The sequence below is a fragment of the Tenrec ecaudatus genome, chromosome 16, assembly GCF_050624435.1.
Source record: "Tenrec ecaudatus isolate mTenEca1 chromosome 16, mTenEca1.hap1, whole genome shotgun sequence".
Classification (NCBI taxonomy): Eukaryota; Metazoa; Chordata; class Mammalia; order Afrosoricida; family Tenrecidae; genus Tenrec; species Tenrec ecaudatus.
In genome coordinates, this window is record NC_134545.1 from 44,890,199 (window position 1) to 44,910,321 (window position 20,123).

At 36.6% G+C, this 20,123-nt stretch overlaps 1 protein-coding gene and 2 non-coding genes across 4 annotated transcripts in view; 1 reads left to right on the forward strand and 2 right to left on the reverse strand.

Annotated features, from left to right (window-relative positions):
- The window catches only part of ADK (adenosine kinase), a 560,488-nt gene that overhangs the window by 184,561 nt on the left and 355,804 nt on the right, over positions 1 to 20,123 (reverse strand). For both annotated transcript variants that reach the window (XM_075534681.1, XM_075534682.1), the window contains exon 7: positions 17,380 to 17,550. In XM_075534681.1, the coding sequence (XP_075390796.1) occupies positions 17,380 to 17,550 (171 nt within the window). The remainder of the gene's footprint in view (positions 1 to 17,379; positions 17,551 to 20,123) is intronic.
- LOC142429963 (U4 spliceosomal RNA) lies at positions 15,151 to 15,291 on the reverse strand. The gene has a single exon (XR_012780464.1). It is a non-coding gene; the product is annotated as a U4 spliceosomal RNA (small nuclear RNA).
- LOC142430008 (U6 spliceosomal RNA) lies at positions 17,255 to 17,357 on the forward strand. Its single transcript, XR_012780501.1, has one exon. It is a non-coding gene; the product is annotated as a U6 spliceosomal RNA (small nuclear RNA).

Consider the following 20,123-nt stretch of genomic DNA (forward strand, 5'->3'; position numbering starts at 1 on the left):
CCCCAATATGCTAGCAAATCCTCTTGGTTCTACCCTCAAAATATATCCAATATTAAAACAAACCCTTTTTATTACTTTTGCCACTGTGGTCAAAGTGACTGTCATCTTTTACTTATCTTATTATATAACCTCATAATTAGTTTCTGCTTTTACATATATTTTCTCTTGTTAAGTTTCATGAAGGTAAATGTTTTTGAGTTTTGCATATTCAGAACTTATTACAGTGTCTACTATATAACACTCAAACATTTGCTTGGTGGGGGTGCAGCAGAGAGAGGGGAAGAGCAAGGGTTCGAAAATAGACGGTGAGGAGGGTGTAGCATTCGTGGTCATGTTTGATCAGCTGAAAGGTATGGATGAGGAATTACTGAAAGGTGAACAATGGATAATCATGACAGTGGGGCAGGAGGAGAGAAAAAGAAAAATAGGTAAGAACAAAGTAACAAGTATATATAGGGATAAATATAGATATGCGTATTTATAGATATATACAGATAGGTATATTTGTCTATGTACGTATCTGTATATATAAATACAAGGAGGCAGACGGACTTTGGGCCTCTACTTAAATCTCACCTTCACTTGTTCTAATAATGTGGCACAATCTGATACTAACCTTCCCAACATGGTCTCTGAAGACAAAATGGGGCCATAAGCAAATGTGGTGAAGAAAGCTGATGGTCCCCAGTTATTAAAAGGTACAGTGTCTGGGGTCTTAAAGGCTTGAAGGTAACAAGCAGCCATCTAGCAGCGAGGAAACTAAACCCACATGGAAGACGCACACCAGCCTGTGTGATCACGTGTCAACGGGATCAGGTAGCAGGTATCAAAAGATCCCAAAACAAACAATTATATCGATGTCAACCAGCAAGATCGGAGTAGAGACCCAAAGCCCATCTGTAGACAATTGGATATCTCCTCTCAGTAGGAGACAATTGGATATCCCTCTCAGAAAGGTCACACATGAGGGACGAATCAGCCAGGGTACAAAATAGCACTGATGAAACACAACACTCCTCTGCTCCGGTTCTTGAATGCTTACTCCTCCACACTACCATGACCTCAGTTCTACCTTACGAATCTTTTTAGACCAGAGTACGGAGCATGCACACTGGTACAGATAAGAGCTCTCAACACATGGAATCCAGGGCAGATAAAATTCTCAGGACCAGTAGTGGGAGGAGTGACACCATGAGGGGAGGGGGAGGGTGGTGTTGGAGGGGCAAGAAAAGAGGCACTGATCACAACGATGGATATATAACACACACCACCCCGTGGGGGGCGAATAAAAGAAACTGGGTGAAGGGAGAGAGCGGATGGTTTCAGATACAAGACAACAATAATCATAGGCAATTGGTCAAGGATTCATAAGGGTGGGAAGGTGGGTGAGGGAGGGGGAGAAAAAGAAGAGCTGCCACCAGGGCTCTGGTAGAAAGACAATGTTTGAAAATGATGATGGCAACATATGTACAAGTGTGCTGGAAACACTTGATTTATGGATTATTGTAAGCTCTATAAGAGCCCCCAATTATATGATTAATACAAATTTTTAAAAGGAAACTATTTTTTAAAAAGCTTCAAGTTAAACAATCAGCCACTTAGCAGTAAGCGAAAAAAAAGGGCCACATGGAGGAAGCACTCCAGCCTGTGTGATCATGAGGTGTCAACAGGAATAGGTGTCAGAAGTTCAAAAACAAGCAGTTAGATTGACACGAAAACACACACACACACACACACACACACACACACACACACACACGGGTTCTTGGGAGGAGGTGAATGGGCGAGGATAAAGGGGAGCTGATACCAGAGTTCGAGGAGAAAGATGTTTTGAAACTGATGGTGGCAGCAATGGTCCAACTGTGTTTGAGCTAACTGAATCATGAATTGTTATATACGTAAGAGCTCCCAATAAAAATTTAAAAAATTTTCTTAATAAACATAGCAACCAGATATTTCCTTTAGAAGGTAAGTTTATTTAGCTCTTTTGACTGAAACCATATTCACTTCTTTTCTACCTCCTTAAAAAAGCAAAGCTAAAGAGGGCCTCCAAGGCCTGAATAATCTAGCAGCCTAGACAGCTCTGCCCAGATCTCCTATTTTCTTTCATTAGCCTACTATTTTTACTGTTCTTCCCTTACTATTTCTGTCTGCCGAGGGGATCTTCTCTGATCTACACGTGATTCTGTTTGTTATATCTTCCAGGTTGCTGCTCCAATAACATTATTATTTTTTAAGTTAATAATTTTCTTTTTAATAAGTTTTATTGGCATTTCACATGCCACACTATTCAATAATTCAATCATATCAAAAAGAATTTACAATTCTTACCACAATAAATTTTTTATGGCTTTACTCTTTATGTTTCCCCAAATAACATTATTCTACAGTTACCCCAAACTCACTGGAAGTAATCCCATCAAAAAGGACGGTGTTGTTGAAAGCAATTAAACTTCTTTTGGTGGGTAAATGGCTTTAAGGGTATAGACTCCCGAAAGGAGAATAAGCCCAATATTATGTTCCTGTCCTGGACACTTTTAAAAATCTATTTTCTATCTAGCCTTTGGTGATTCAGGCTGAGTTATAGACAACCAGGACCTTAGACTCTGCCCTTTAGAAGTGAACAACGTCCTTCATGGGCCAAAGCAGAAGGATTCAATTTGGAAGTCATGTTAACCTAGCTTGACTTTACCTTAAACCCAATTGTAATAGATTAAAGGAACTGACATACTCCCTGGGACATAGGCTGAAATGCCCTGGTGGGAGAAGGAAGCAGCAGCGGACTACTACCCCAAGGTTAAGGACCTGGAAGTCAATGGGCTTTGATTCAGATCTCTTGCTTGAGGGTGCCCAATAAATGACAAGTCAAGACCACCATATATTTTCTATTTTCATACTCTGCTTTTTTTAATGTTGTCTTAGTTCTGCCTTTGTGAATGAGTGTTATTGGAAGTTTTGAACTATTTCTAGCCCTCACTGTTTGTGTAAAGATTGTCCAATCACTTAAGTTCTTAATTTGTACAAATCAATAATCCATGTATTTTGGTCTTTAAAAATGTCCTATACATGTATACTTTCCTAACAGTGCTTTAAATTCTACTGTACAGGCTAAATGAATGAAAATATCAATAGAATATTACAAGCCCCATGAGGATAATTTATAATATTCTCCAATAAAATAATAATGGTATCTCTAAAATGAACTAGGGACATATGTAAACCATGGGAATATGAAAGGATTTTGAGCTCGTACTTAATTGTGGGCCTAATTTAAGAATAATTAGTACAAAAATTAAAAAAATAGAATATTTCATTCTTATGACATGGTCCCACTCTATACATGCCCTCATTAAGAGATCACAGAAGATATGTGTGCTACAGCAAAGGATGGTGGAGAAAGCAGATGGTGGCTGGCTATCAGAAAGACAGCATCTGGCATTGTAAGGCCTGAGAGCTGTGAGTAGCCTACATGTTTCCAAGGACTTTGGATCTACTAGGCTCGGCACCCTTCTCCCCGCCATCACATGTGCTCGTCCGGCATCCTGCTTACCTTTCTGTGTCATTGGCCTGCAGCTACATAAGTCTCAAGAGGGCTCTGGCTTGCATGACATTTATGATTTTGAATTGGACTGGGCAAGGAAGCCTTTTCAATATAAAATTACTTCTTAATAAAAAACTCTTTCCTAGACATATAGGAATATCCCTGGATTTGTTTCTCTAGCTAACAATGAGTACAAAAAGAAAATGTCCTATAAAATTGATTGTGGTAATGACTGTACAACTTGTTTTAATATGATAAAACTATTGAACTGTATGTTATGTGAATTATGTCAATAAAAGTGTTAAAAAAACAAACAATCCTAACAATTCTTTCAGTGTTGTGTTCTCTGACCATCCAATATTAAATAACTTGCTAAGGGTAAGAAAAAATAGAAAATCCATAAAAAACAAACATGATGCTCATGAGTTCATATCAACTCATAGTTACCCTATAAAACAAGAGTAGAACTTCCCCCCATAGAGTTTCTAAGGCTTAAGGTATATATGAGAGCAGAAAATTTCATCTTTCTCTTCAGGAGCCAGAGCCAGTGGTGGGTTCAAATTACTAACTTTGCAGTCAGAAGTCCAAAGTGTAATTGTAATCCACTATGCCATCACGGCTTCTTAAAATATTGGAAACATATATATAACATATGGATCATTAAATACAAATACTGTAGTTATAAAGCTGAAGTGCACGTTTCAGTATAATTTCATGAGGCATATATATATATATATATCTCACATATACGTTATTATAGCTTAAAATTTTTAGTCCTGATAGTGCAGTGGTTAAGCCTTTGGCTGATAACCTCAAAGTCAGCAATGCAAAATCACTGTAGAGCTATAGTCTTGGAAACCCACAGGCGCAGTTCTACAATGTCCTACAGGGTTGCTATGAGTCAGAATCAACTTGATGGCAGTGAATGAAATGAACTTCCTAACAGGTTATGGTCTACAGTGGAAGCCCTAAATCTACTTATGAGTCTCTACATAAATTCAACCTCCATTGACTTCCTTTTGATCATTAATGTGGACCATGAATAGCTTTATCCTCCTCAAACAGAGTGCCTGTGGGTAACTGTCATGCCCCTAGCTGGTCCCACCAGGGAGAAGCAACATAGCCTCTAGGGACTTGTGTGGGTATTCCTTTAATGAAAATCAGGGTGAACAGAAACTGGGGTGCTAGGGTTGTGTGGGTATAAGTCACATCCTGACTACCTTGGTCAGAGGGTCCTGAACCAATCCTGTAAGCTGTTCTAACATAATCGATGTGTCCCAGTCATGGTCTGTTCCTACTTTTGTAGTCCGACCTCCAACTGTGATCTATTCATCTGCCACCAATCAAACTTTTGTAATAACTTCCTTTGGCATCCCTAATCTTCTGTAAGGCTCCAAAGCTCTCCCTGGATGCCAATAAGACCTCATCTTCAGCCTGATGATATATAAAGCTTTGTCGTGTTTTTCCTTTTCAGAATGCAAATAAATATTCTCTGTAAATTATATTTAAGATTTGGGAGTCTCTTTCGTACCCTAAACCAGAATGTGTGTGTGTGTGTGTGTGTGTGTGGTGCTAGATGACATTACGTCAACAAGACTCTCCGAGCTAGAGGTGAGTCTCCTGTGGCTTTCTAATGAGGAGGAACCTGGGAACCTCCCCCTCACTCGACCACTCCACGCTGCCTCCCTGCTTGCTGGGACTTTGGGGGTCACCCTGAGAGATGTTGGTGCCCTGCCATGTTTCTACTGACCTAAGATCCACACGACTTTGCACCCACCAGCCTGTGATCTTCCTGTATTCTGTACCACTGTATGTGACTACCAAGTAAGGCTGAGGTGAGCATGCTACCATGAAATGTGTCTGACTCCATTATTTTAATCTCTTCTTCTATCTTTCATGCTCTCTGACTTTACTATAATCTTTATGTATTATCGCTGTACAATTGTGCCTACTGGACCCATGACGATGTTTTAGGGGCTGGTCTACCCTGACACCTGATGGGGTTTAATCAAGTGTAATGTAGCCAAGAGGAAGTACAGAGAGCCGAATGAAGGCTAAACGTGATAGTGAAACGAGGAAAAAAAAATGAAATAGAGGAAAGAACTAGGAGGTAAAAAGATATTTATAGAGAAGTATAAACATAGGCATGTACATACGTACATATATTAATATATAGTGATAATGGATATGTACATATATTTATAGGTTAAGTATTAAAGTAGCAGATGAACATTGGGCCTCTACTCAAATCCTCCCTCAACACAAGAACACTTTGTTTTAATAACCTGAAATTCTGTGATGCTCACCTGTCCGACACAATTGCTGAAGAGAAAATTGGTACACAAGCTTAATGTGGCGAAGAAATCTGATGGTACAAGATATAGCATCTGGGGAGCTTAAAGGCTTGAAGATAAATAAGCTGCCATCTAGCAGGGAAGGAATAAAACCCACATGGAAGAAGCACACCAACCCGTGTGATCAAGAGGTGCTGATGGGATCAGGCATCAGGCATCAGAAGACCCCAAACAAACAAACATTTGATACAAACAAGAGGAGTTGGAATGCAGACCCAAAGCCAATCTATAGACAATTGGACATCCCCTCATAAAAGGATCACAAGGAAGGGATGAGCCAGCCAGGGTGCAGTATAGCACTGAGAACACACACAACATTCCTCTAGTTCTTTAATGCTTCCCCACCCCTACCTCCATTATCATGACTCCAGTTTTATCTTGAAAATTTGGCTAAAGCAGAGCATATATACTGGTACAGATAAGAGCTCTCAACACATGGAATCCAGGATAGATAAATCCCTCAGGACCACTAATGCAAGTAGTGATACCATGAGGGTAGGGGGAAGGTGCTGGGGAGAAAGGGGGAATCAGTTGCAATGATGGACATATGACCCCACCCCAGGGGGACGAACAACAGAAATGTGGGTGAAGGGAGACAGAGGATGGTGTAAAATATGAAAATAAAAATAATATATTATCAAGGGTTCACAAGTGTGGGAAGGTGGCACAGGGAGGGGAAAAAAGAGGAGCGGATACCAAGGGTTGAAATAGAAAGAAAATGTTTTGGAAATGATGTTGACAACATATGTACAAATGTGCTTGATTAACTTGATGTATGGCTTGTTATAAGAGCTATAGGAGCCCCAATAAGATGATTTATTAAAAATGTAAAGATATTAGAAAAAATTAAAAGAAAAAGATGCCAGTATTGAGCAATTTCCAGATTTGCAATATACCTATAAAGTATATAAGTATACTTTTCTGAGTGTTATAAATTGGGTGGTAACTCAAATTCAAGAGTCAATGTAATACCTGATCCAAAGTTATATGTACAAATTTCTATTTTATGAAAATTTATAGTCAACAACTTTAAGAATTTTTTACTATTTCATGGTTTTATAAGTCTATAATAATGATAAAATCATAAGTTAAGATAAGTTTTTATTATATAGGCCAAACATTTTATAAATAAGTGATTCAAACATTTAAAAGATTTATATTAAACAATATGAATTTTGGCTGGTTAGCCCTTATTTTGTGAGCCTTGAGAAGTAAAGCCCAAGATCAATGTCAATAACCAGGCTTTGTGAATCTAGTTCACTGCTTGCTGTGTTGGGATACAAATACATATTTTTAATTTATAAGAGAAAATGGTATCTCTCAATTATTATAATAACTAGTAATTCTTAAAAGGTATTAAATACAATTTAAAAATTAACTCATTATTTTCAATTCTGGTACATTATGCAAATAATACTAATTAGGATCACTATAAAAATAGCCTTGGCTCTTTCTGAATTATTTTCACGGCGTATATTTATAACATGCCACTGATATTAGAATTCCCCTGAACTGTAGCGAATCTTTTTTTTTTTTCAGCAGAGGAAAATTCATCAGGTAGAACCTAAAATGAAAGTTAAATCCAGAATCGTAACAGCAATCTTCATTCTATCTTAACAGAAATGTCATTGTCCTCACCAGAAAAGATGTCAGGATTCTATAAGAACACTGTATAGGTTTCTTTGTTAAAAACATTAAAAATAATAATAATAAAATCATTGTTAAGTGTGTTCAGTGTTTTCTTTAAAAATATCTTTGTGTCTTCCTTAGATGATCTTATAGGTATCCTGGATTTTGTCTTTGCAAACTCACTCCTCTCACTGCCTACAACAATAAAATAAATGTAAGGAAAACAGCTACCTGAATAGTATCCGAAGGGAGAGTTTCAGCATTCCTAGAGAGAAACAAAGTACTTTTGGAAATTTTAAAGATTGGAAGGGGAATTAATGGGATTTTAAATATGGCTCCCATCACTCACTTTCATGCTGGGAATGTAGTTCTAGGGTCGTGTCCTAGAAAACCCGGAAATTACATACCATACTTTAAAGAATTAGACTTGATATAAAGATGTAAAACTTCAAAAACAAATTCTCTGAAGATGAAATGCACAAAAACTAGAGAAGAAATAGTTTTTTAAAAGATTAAAAAGCAGACATCTACAAAGACTAGAAAGTATCCTAAACAAAGGCAAAAATATCTGAATGGAGATGCATGTGTGCAACACTGATTGCCTGGCACACGTAAGTTACAGAACTGCAGACTTTCTATATGAAATAGTTAGTGACTTGTGCTTTGTAGATACATGGAAACTGTGAGGTCAATGTGCCTAAAATTGATTTTCCTGTAAGAAAATGTCAAGTGCGGTAATATTGCCAGCAAAAGAACTGATAATGCAGAGTAAATTCTATAAGATTATCTGTGAGATTCAAAACACTATAGGTATGAGGGGAAATTGACCTTATATATCTCATTCTTAATCCACATAAAGTAATTAAGTTGAATTCTTGCACCCAATTTCAAATAACTTTTTATCATTTAAATTATGTTAAAATATACTGTACAGGTGATTTGATGTGTTGCTGTGAAATTAAGTGGTAACTATTGTCAAGGCAATCATTATCATAATTGACCTTATTTGAGAATTAACAAAAAGAATAATCAAGTTCTTTTATTGAAAGAATTAATCTTAAGAATGTGAAAAAATGACAAGTCAACATCTGTCTTCTGGTTTAAAAGGTAGTATGAGAATCCATTTCCACATCAACCTAAGACATACTGCCACAAAGCCTCCATTCTCCATGTTTCTTTTTTTTCCTCCAATAATTTTATTGGTGGCTTGTACAACTCTTATCACCAATCCATCCATCCATCCATCCATCCATCCATCCATCCATCCATCCATCCATCCATTGTGTCAAGCACATTTGTACATTTGTTGCTATTCTCATTCTCAAAACATTTTCTATTTGAGCCCTTGGTATCAGTTCCTCATTCTCCCCCCCCCTCTTTATCTACATTGACACTGTTTCCACAGCCACACTCACTAGCTACCCTGTTTCCCTAAAAATAAGACAGTGTCATACAATAATTTTTGCTCCCAAAGATGCGCTAGATCTTACTTTCAGGGATGTCTTATTTTTCCATGAAGAAGAATATGGTACACATTTATTGTTTTATTATAAAGACCTTGCACTTACTCTGGCTGCGCTGTGACCAACAGTGAGCTGCGGTGGTGCCCACAGCTACGGTCCAGAGTCCAGGGTTACAGTAGCTTCGGGGGTCTTATTTTCGGGGAGGTCTTATTTTCAGAGAATTACTTATATTTCAGTGAGATACAAAGCTGTAAGTAGGTCTTACTTTGGGGGATGTCTTACTTCCGGGTAAACAGGGCATTAGAGAGATGCATTTCATTAGTAATAAAGTTGAAAACCACAAAGAAGAACAAATGCTGTTGATGATATAGACACACCAGAAAACTCAGGCGCAGGTGGAGGGGCAGTAAAATGGTACCACCACTGTGGAAAGTGATATGGCCCTTCCTCAAAAATTGGGGAATAGGACTATCATATGACCCAGCAATCTCTCTACTTGGTATGTGTCTTAAAGAAATAAGAGGTGTGACTAGGACAGATATAGGTACACTTATGTTCATCACAGTACTGTTCACAGTAGCAAAAAGATGGAAACGACCGAAATGCCCATCAGTGAAAGAATGGATAAACAAACGATGGTATGCAATGAAATATGACATGATAAACAACAATGCTGACTCGAAGGAACACCTCACACAGATGAACCTGGAGGCAATATGGCTGACTGAAATAAGTCAACCACAAAGGGATAAATATGATATGAGAAAACTATGATAAAAAGTCAAAAAATTCTTCATATATATCAAGAAACTTCCTATGAATAGCTATCAGGGAAAATGCGGGTAAATTACTAACCAGATCATAGGCACATGTTAGCTTGTGTGAAGAGGAAGGGGATATATAGACAGGAGATCAGGACAAATGAGGAAAGCAATGGAAGGCCCAGGGAACAGTCCACGAGTTAAAGACAGTAGATGTAAATCCTTCGAAGTGCCTTATCGGAAGCCGCAGGAGGGAGTACTTGGAGAGAGCAAAAATAGTGAGATTCTGGTTTGCAGAAGGCAATGGATGACAGCTGAAGCCCAAGATAGATTTGTGAGATCAACAACACAGAAAGTAAGCGCCTGTGATTTCCCTCTATCCGTAATAGAGGGATGGGAAGAAACGTTACAAAACAGAGTGCATTGGAGGAATAACTATAGGAGATCAAACTAATAAACCTGACACTTGAAATCTTGTCAGTTTATGCCCCCCACTGATGCACATTGGGTCCGATCTGGTTTTCAACATTTTTGTTTTTTTCAATCATATTGGGGTTTATCTCAGATGTATTTTGTCATTGGGATAACCCTCCTGATTTTTGTTATATGTTTTTCAGAGTATGAAACCAAGGACTGATGAACCCATAGAGACAGCAAGTGGAACAAGGGTTCCTGGGGTACAGTAAGGGGGAGAGGAGGAAGTCAAGCAAGAAGAGAAGGCTTTGAAACTAATTGTGGTAGCAATTGTACAATACTGCATGATGTCAATGAACTATGGAACAATACATTAGCTATCAATAAAGTGTTTTCGGAAAAAAGAGAAAAGAAATATTAGAGGTTACCAGGAAATTTTTGAGAGAAAAATAAAGAGTTAATCTCCATGCATTTTTTGAATCTCAGTTAAAAACAGTCATATAAAGCAACAATTATACTTGTAAATATCACAATAATGTATCAACGGTATTCCTATGGACACTTCTATTTGGTCTCAGAATAAACTCAACCAAATAAGTAAACTAAAATATCCCTTGGTGAAGAATATCCTTTCTGAGCAACACACAAACATCAAAGGAATATTGGGGATGCGAGAAGATGGGAAAAGTCAACTTGAAAGGAGTACTAATTTAGCCTACCACACTTAAAATGAAATAGGATAACTGCCTCAAATTATAGTAGGCATTGTATTATTTTTAGATTTCAGAACAAGCACTTGATCTGCTTATTTAGAATAATATTGACCAATGTTACTGAATATTAGTGGGAGAAAAATAGGTGATTTTACACAATTTTAAGGTATCAATTATTCATTTCTATGCAAAACACTTCACTTTACAAATGAGGAAACTAACAGCTAATTGAAAAATCAGCAAACTGACTAAAATATCAAAACCCAACTTACAAAAAACCCCAACTTACAAAAAACCCCAACTTACAAAAACCCCAACTTACAAAAACCCCAGCTTACATAAGTTAGTCCTTTCAGTTTAATATAATGTCTTAGTCATATAGCGTAAGTGTGCATTTAACTTTGTAGAACACAGGAGGTAAATTTTCAAAGTAGATACACCATTTTCAATTCTCATCAGACTTTAACAATTTAGACACTTTCATAGAAATGCAGTTATATCTCATTGTGGTTCAGTTTGATTTTCCTGAATGAATGAATGAATAATGGGGAGTCTCAATTTGTGTGCCACACAGGTAATGTTCTTGCTAAAATATCTGTCTAAATACTTTAGTTTTTATTATTAATTTTGAGACTTCAGCACTGTTCTGATACAAGTCTTTTTATTAAAATAGTTTTCCACAGTAATTTTAGAATGAATTTGTTGACTTAAACCCCCCACCCCCCAAAAAAAACCCTACAGAAATTTCAATTGGATTATGTTGAATCTATACATCTTTTTGAGAAGTGACATTTTAACATCTCCCAGTCCATGAACACAATTTCAGTCTTATGTAATTTCTCTTAACAATGGTATGCCATATTATATAGATACTGCTTTTGTACATATTTTGTTATATTTCTCCTAAAATATGCCATATTTTATGCTATTGGAAACATTATTTTAAAAAATAAATTACAGTTATTTGCCGCTATGATATTAAAAGTACAATTTTGGGGGCATTTTTAATCCTATATTCTGGAACCCTGCTAAGCATGATTGGTGCTAACAGCTTTTTGTGTTTTTTGTTGTATTTTTTACACGATGACCATTTTCCATGATGTTTTATTTTTTTAGAAGGGAACAATGTTAATCATTCTATATAGCACTACCTAGAACCTCTGCTGCAAAAGGCATCTTGAAAGTATTAAAAACAAAGATGTCATTTTGAAAACCAAGGTGTGTACAACTCAAGCTGTATTTTCTTTCTGTTTTCAAGCTCCATTTTCAATTTCCCCATAGGTGTGTGAAAACTGGACAATAAATAAACGAGGCCAAAGAAGAATCGATGCCTTTGAATTACGGTGTTTGCAAAAGTATTCAGACTGCTAAAGGAATGAACTAGTCTGTCTTGGAAAACGTACAGCCGAAATGCTCCAAAGAAGGGAGGACAGAGAGATCTCATTTCCCGTGCTCGGCACATGCTAGGCGGAGGGTCTAGTAAGTCCCTGCTTGCCACAACAGAGGGTCAATGAAGAAGAGCCAAATGCGCTGGACTGACACAGCGCCGGCAACCATGGGCTCGGGCATAACCAGTGTGAGTATGGCGTGACCTGGCAGGGTTCATTCTGCTGTCCACAGGGCTGCTACAGTTGGCACTGACCCAACTGCACCTAACAACAGACGCTCCAGTACAAAGTTGAACGGGGGTGAAAGCGAGCACCCTTAGCTCGTCATTGGTCTCTGGGGTAAGCATTCAGTCTTTCCTCATGTTGAGAAGTTCCCTTCTCTTCCTTGTCTTCAGAGAGATTTTATCTGAATTTTGTCACGTGTTTCCTAGGGCTATGAAGATGTCATATTAATTTTTGAATGTTAAACCAAGACTGAACCATTGGTCATGATGAATTATATATTTCAGATACTGCTGTGCTTGATTTTCTATAACCTTGTTAAAATTTTTACATATATGTTTAAAATAAGTAATTCATTTACAATTTTCTGATCCCCTTGGATGAGGTGAAGTAGTGTTTTCCTCTTTAAAGTTTTGGGGGAAATTGTATTCAACTGGTATTATGTCTTTCTTAAATGTGTGGCAGAATTAAAAACTGAAATAACCTGGCCCTTGAGTTTTCTTTGCAGGAAAGGTTTTACATGACAAATTAAATCTCTTTAATAGATATCCTGAGTAGTCCAGTTTTGGCATTTGTGTTTAAGTCATTTTATTGGGGGCTCATACAACTCTTATCACAATCCATACATCCATCATGTCAAGCACATTTGTACATTTGCTGCCATCAACATTTTCAAAACATTTTCTTTCTTCTTGAGTCCTTGGTATGAGCTTCTCAATTGTCCCCCTCTCCCACATCCCCAGCATTCCCTCCCTCATGAACCTTGGATAATTTATAAATTATTATTTTTTCATACATTAACGGATGTCTCCCTTCACTCACTTTTGTGTTGTCCATTCCCCTGGGAGGGGGTTATATGTAGATCATTGTGATCCATTCCTCGCTTTTCCCCTTATCTTCCTGGTATTGCTACACTCCTTATTGGTCCTGAAGGGTTTATCTCTGCTGGATTCCCTGTGTTTCCAGCTCTTATCTGTTCCCATGTACATACTCTGGTCTGGACGATTTGCAAGGTAGAACTGGGATCATGATGGTGGGTGCAGGAAGCATTAAAGAACTAGAGGAAAGCTGTATGTTCCATTGGTGCTATACTGCACCCTTACTGGCTCGTCTCCTCCTCGTGAACCTTCTGTAAGGGGATGTCCAATTAATTGCCTACAGATGGGCTTTAGGTCCCCACTCTGCACTCCCCCACATGCACAATAAGATATTTTGTTCTGGATCTTTGATGCCTGATACCGGATCCTATCGACACCCTATGATCACACAGGCTGGTGTGCTTCTTCCATGTGGGCTTTGTTGCTTCTCAGCTAGATGGCTGTTCATTTATCTATAAGCCTTTAAGACCCCAGACTGTATATCTTTGATAGCCGGGCTCCATCGGCTTTCTTCACCACATTTTCTTATGCACCTGCTTTATCTTCAGTGATCAGAGGCTCAATGTCAATCTGGAATAGCCCAGTTTTTATTTCTTCTTCAGTATGGTTTGAGTTTATGTCTATAAGCATAAAGACTATGAAAAATATTGGGAAAGATTTTTTAACAATTAAAAACCATATCTCTAATACCATTAGTAACTTCACATCTCTCCCTCCATCATATTTATAATTTATGTTTTATCTTTCCTTTTCCTGATAAGGCTGATTATTAGCTTATCTTTTCAAAGAATAAACTTCTGTCTTCATTGAACTTCTCTATTTTTTTGTCTTCTGCTCTATGTTTTTTATTTCCTTTTGTCTATTCATCTTGGGTATACGTTCAATGATCTATTTCCTTAAAGTAGAAGCTGAAGCTATCCATTCATTTGAGATCTTTCTTCTTTATAATAGTCATAGTATGCTATATATGCCTAAGTTCTGATAAGCTGTGTTTTCATTTTCACTTGCTTCAAAATAGTTTCTAATTTCCCCTTTGATTTCTCCTTTAATCTATGGAATAGTATAAGGAGTTATTTAGTTTCTAAATATTTGAGGATTTACCAGTGATTTTTCGTTATTGATTTCCAGTTTAAATAAACTGTGATAAGAGAATATATACCATATATACTCGAGTATAAGCCATCCCGAATATCAACCAAGGCACCTAATTTTACCACAAAAACTGCATTTAAAATGTGCTGAAAAACTCGGCTTATACACAAGTATATACAGGACATTATATGATTTGAATTCTTTTAATCAACTGATAGTTATTTAGGCTCGGAATGGCATTTATCATAATAAATACTGTGCCCACTTGAGGAGAATCTATTTTGCTGGAGTGTTCTTTAAGTGGTAATCATATCATGTTGATTGATAATATTTTTCAGGTATTCCATATACATTCTGATTTCCTGGGAATGTCTTCTACAAATTATTAAACAGGGGAAATAAAATCTATAGCTATTATTGTGTACCTGTTTATGTATGTTTGGATTCAATCAGTTCTTCATGCATCTTGAAGCTTGTTTAGGTGTATAGCTGTTTTGAAGTTAAGAATCAATCCTTTTATTGTTATGAAGTAACTCTTTGTCTGAGATTTTATTTATTATCACTCTGGGTTACATTTGGTTTTTATTTTGTTGTTGTTTTTTTTTACAAATTTTTTTTAAATCATAGGAGCTTTTTATAACACCAGGAACAAAACATTGATAAGCAAAGTCTGACATTGAAGAACAACTGCTCAGTCTCCGTGGAGACTTTCAAAAATTGCCAATGCCGACTATATTTCAAGTGGCCATGGCGGGGTATTGGGAAAAGTTTTCAATTAGCAATAATCACGCCTCGGATAAACCCCACTGGCTACGATATTGCCACTGCGCAAAGCTTGGTTTACATATGTTATTAGTGACAGGATGGCATACCTTATTTCACCAATTTACTTTGACTGTGTCTGTATACTTAAAAAGTCAAGTTTTATAAGCAGCACAGAGGTGGGGGTTGCTTTTGAAGTACAATCTGATACTCTCGGCTGTTCAGTTGGACTGTTGAGGGCATTTTCCAGTCATTGAAAATCCTATGAAGCACAGTCGTTCTCTGATTGACGTGTGATCACCATGAGTTAGAAATGACTAAACGACAGCTGGTTTACTAATACTTCTTTAGCTTTGTTGTAGAATAGTTAAGCTGGTTGTAAATAATTTCAGCATTTTAGGTGTTGCTTTCAGTGTTCGTCCAGAGTAGCATGTAGACTAGAGGAGGCAAAAACTTTCTGAATATCTGAAGACTCCTGAATTATATATTTTTTTCACTCTGGCTGGTGGTAACAGTTACAGCCCCAAAGTGTACTCTGAGAACTGTTCCTTGTAATTCTTTCTTTAGCCTTCAATTTTGCCTCATACACATGCACCATTCTTCACATTCTGAAGCTTTGGGTGGGACTTTGGAAATGTTTTGCATTCTCTCCATGCAGCTCTCTACTCTTCTGTATCCTGACTTGCAAACTTTAGTCATCTACATTCTACCTCCTTAATTCAGAGACTGCCAACTTTACCTGGGCTCACATTCTTTGCACGAGGACCTAGAAATTCTCTACAGCAGTAACCAGGACAATCTTAGAATGTATCATATTTACTTCCTGTTTCACAGGGATCATTTCCCCAAGTAGTATATTATACTTTATATACTCATTTTGAAATAAAACATTCCCCCATGAGATAAGAGGATAGTCTATTATTACTAGAGCCTCCAATACAAAGAAAAAATTGAGATAGAATAAAAGAATTAAGGTTACTTTCTACTCATATATTTGGATTTTGTTATTAAATGTAATAATATTTGTATGTGTACTAATTAAATTTAAATGTTCAACTCATATATCCAGGCCATTAGAACTTAAAAATAACCTGGTTCTGATATATCATTTAGTTAATATTATTTTGGCATTCTTTGTCTTTGCATTATTTGCAAAGAAAGCTTTATCGAATGACAGTTCAGTTGAGCAAAACTAGGGCAAGACCTGAATGAAGAATGTCACTAGAAATCTACTTATCAGTAGACTTCTTGAAATTAGATAAAAAGCTATCAAATGCATAAATTGCACTGTATCTAATATTTGTTATTCTACAGTATGTATGATGGACTTTCTTAAAACAAACAAAATCTACATAATCTGTGAAACACCTTAAAATATGGATGAACCTGGAGGACATTATGCTGAGTGAAATTAGTCAATAAAAAAGGTAAATATTGAATGATACCACTAATGTAAAAAATAAAAGGTTTGCACACTAAACACACCACAGAGATACACACACACACAACTGTTTATCTACTATTTACTGAGGTGCAAACATTTCCATTACAGGTGACTTAATCCTGACTCATAGACACCCTATAGGATAGAAAAGAAATAACCTGTAAGGTTTCCAAGACAGCAATATTGGAAAAAGCACAACACCACACCTTTTTATCTGCAGAGCCACTGGTGAGTTTAAAACCAATGACCTTACACTTAGCAGCCAAAGGATTAACACTGTGCCACAATATCATGATCAAATATAACAATTAGATATTAAGTAAATTTATCATTTACTTTAAATGATATTAAGTAAATTTAATTACATATTAATAAAATACTTTATCATATACCACCATTTATTTAAAAGATATCTATTTATAGTAGAGGACCCTTACTATCATAACTAAATATTTAAGCAAAAATGATTATTGTACTGGTCAAAGAACATTAGTGGCTTCAAGGAGATAGTTCTAAACCTGTTGGCACACCAAAACCCTCTTCCATAAAACAAAACTCTCAGGTTTGTTTTTGTTTTTAATATAAACTCCTGCTTGCTTGGGCAGCTCATAGACTAACATTGGAATGATACAGAGAAGATTAGCATGGCCCCTGTGCAAGGATGACACGCAAATTCATGAAGCGTTCCACATTAAAAAAATATAGATATATAACTCACCGTCTCATTTCCAAAAAGTATGTCAACATAAGGCATAACTTTCATCAATGGTTCCTTGTAGAATTGGCTAATAAATGGTGCAGACAGATTCAGAGTGAAAATTCTGTTGTTCTCCGAAGCATGGTGAGCCACTTTCAATATTGATTCTGGAGAAACTGTAAGGAAAAATCCCTGGATAAAGGAGAAAAATGAGAAAATTAGACATTCCATCTCCACAGAATCACATTCATTAAGAATAAAAGAAACCTACATAAAACACAAGCCTATTAAAAACAGTTATAAAATTCAACACAAAATAGAAGCACATAGCTTTGAAAAAACTTTATCATACAGATACTATATTCTTAAGATATAATCTTACCTCAGAAGATAAACTCTTACTTATTTCATATTAGATTTATGTACTTGGTGTTAAAAAAGTACTTGAAAAACTCATTCAAGTTAATATCTTCAAGTTAGAGAAAGAGTATGAAATCAGATTGGATCCTCTTAGCTTCTTATAAATAGTTGGGATTCTTGTAGTAACATGATATTTATTTTAAAAATCAAATTATATTTAAAACAATCTATTTAACAAAGAATATAGCTTTCTACCTATGAGATACTAAACTGAATTTTTGAGAATTCTGAATGAGAAAACAGAATTTTGGAGGATTCTGAGAATTTGAAAATGACTAGAAAAAATAGATAATATGATAAAATATTTTAATTCCAATTTCATGTAAAATTGTATTTTAAAACATTACTTAGATACATTGCTAACTTTAACATAAGACTTTGATAAATGTATCTAGGCTTTCCAAGTGAAAGAAAGTATAAGCAAAGATATGGATGCTTATTTAGGAAATTGTTTTGGATGATACAAAAATGAGAGAAGGAGTTCACAATAGGATACAATAAATTATAAAATTGTAAAGACCAACATCAGAAAGGGCCTTGAATAGCAAGGCAGGAGTTGATTTGGTAGGCAATGTGGGATGAGCAGTGGCAGGGAGATATGATCCATAATGAAGTTTTCTGTCAGGGAAAGGCATAACAAGCTTATAGAAAAAATTAAAATAAAATTAACCTGGGCTGAAATAATTCAGCAATCATTATTAAAAGCCTGCACTGTGCTGTGTAAAGGGAACTAGACGGAGAGTATTACATGCAGAACTTGGCATTTGTTTAAGATGTGGGAGGTACTGAAGGGTCAAAAGTGATTGGAAATTTGAGTCTGGCTCTACCATTAATAAAAACTTTAAAATCCAGAATAAGAGCTGGCTGAGATATTAGAGAAAATGTTCAGTAATGGTCATAATATATGTAAAGGCTAAGTGACCTGTACTAACTACCAGGGAGTGTAGCTCAGGAGAAAGGCCATGGTAGGAGTTTATGGAGAGGAAAAAGGGGAGCAGTTGTCAAAGAAGAGAAGGTCAGAAAGACAGAGGGAAAGGGCCGAATGGTATACCTGTGCTGGGGAAGAATAGTGCAAGTACCCTGGACCGACAAAAGGACAAACAAACCTAGCTAGGAAGAAGTACAGCCAAAGTGCTCCTTAGAGGCCAGGGTGGTGGGACTTCATGTCACACTGCACATGGCAGCAGGAGAGACTAGTACCTGGAAAAGGAGAGCGCGCTGGCTTTTGGTAGAAGGGCAGTGAAAAAGAGGAAGGGCCTCAATGAGATGGACAAAGTGGCTGCAACAATAGAGAGGCTCAAGCAGAGGAACAACTGTGAAGATTGTGCAGGACTGGACAGCATTATGTTTCGTTGTTGTTATGGGTTGAAACTCACTCAATGGCACCTAACAACGATAGGGTGGGGGGAGAGTTACATTTTAGGGTAAGGGAGGTTTGACAGTTTTCCTTTCAAAGAAACGGATCTAGTGGAGACAAAGAACAATAAATTAGGAAGGGGGGACAACTAAAGAATTAGAGGATATGAACTAGGAGATTAATTAAAAATATTTTCTATTACTTTGAAATTTCACCATTAAGTGCTACAAGACTGATAAGACATTTTTATTGTGATATTAAAGTTTTATCATAATAACATGCTGTTAATATTTTATTTTCCTTTACCATCTTCTATGAATTTATTGCCAGTAGTCAATTGTTCTGAAAGGTAGCAAGTGTCAGTCTTAGGAAACAGTACTTTTAAATGTTTTCATCTTCTTTTCTGAAGTAGATAAGGACTCACTTGTAAACTAAGATCATTCGTTTCCTTTCCCGATCACACGGCGAATTAAAAGGAGTAGTCTAGATAGCATATTCCCACCGCAGGAATACAGGGATACGTACTTGTGTCTAGTCTTTGATTTAATGGGAAACATTGAAAGCCTCCCCCCACGTTACTCCAGCATGAAATGCAAACCTCCCAGAGCTAGCGTTCTGCCAGCTGTGGGCGAGCCACAGACAGCCACAGAATGGTCTACATAAACAGTAACCTGGACAAATAATTAGGCTTCTCACCAGCCTTAGACCGACAACTTGATCTGTACATCTGATTGTAATTTAAGGTGCAGAACATTATGCCCCGGGAGTCTAAATTTGGCCTCATTTCAAGTGTGTGTTATGTTGTGTGTGTGCTTTAGTTTAACAGGCAACACAAGAATATTATGATGTAGGCAGTTTAATTTCCATTTTGTCAAATGTATAAGGAATATACAAAAAAAACCTTCTTAAATAAGAAAAAAACTCAACATTTAAAATAGTCTCTCTCTCTCTAAGTAAATGTTTAGGACTTAAACAAATTTGTGATCTG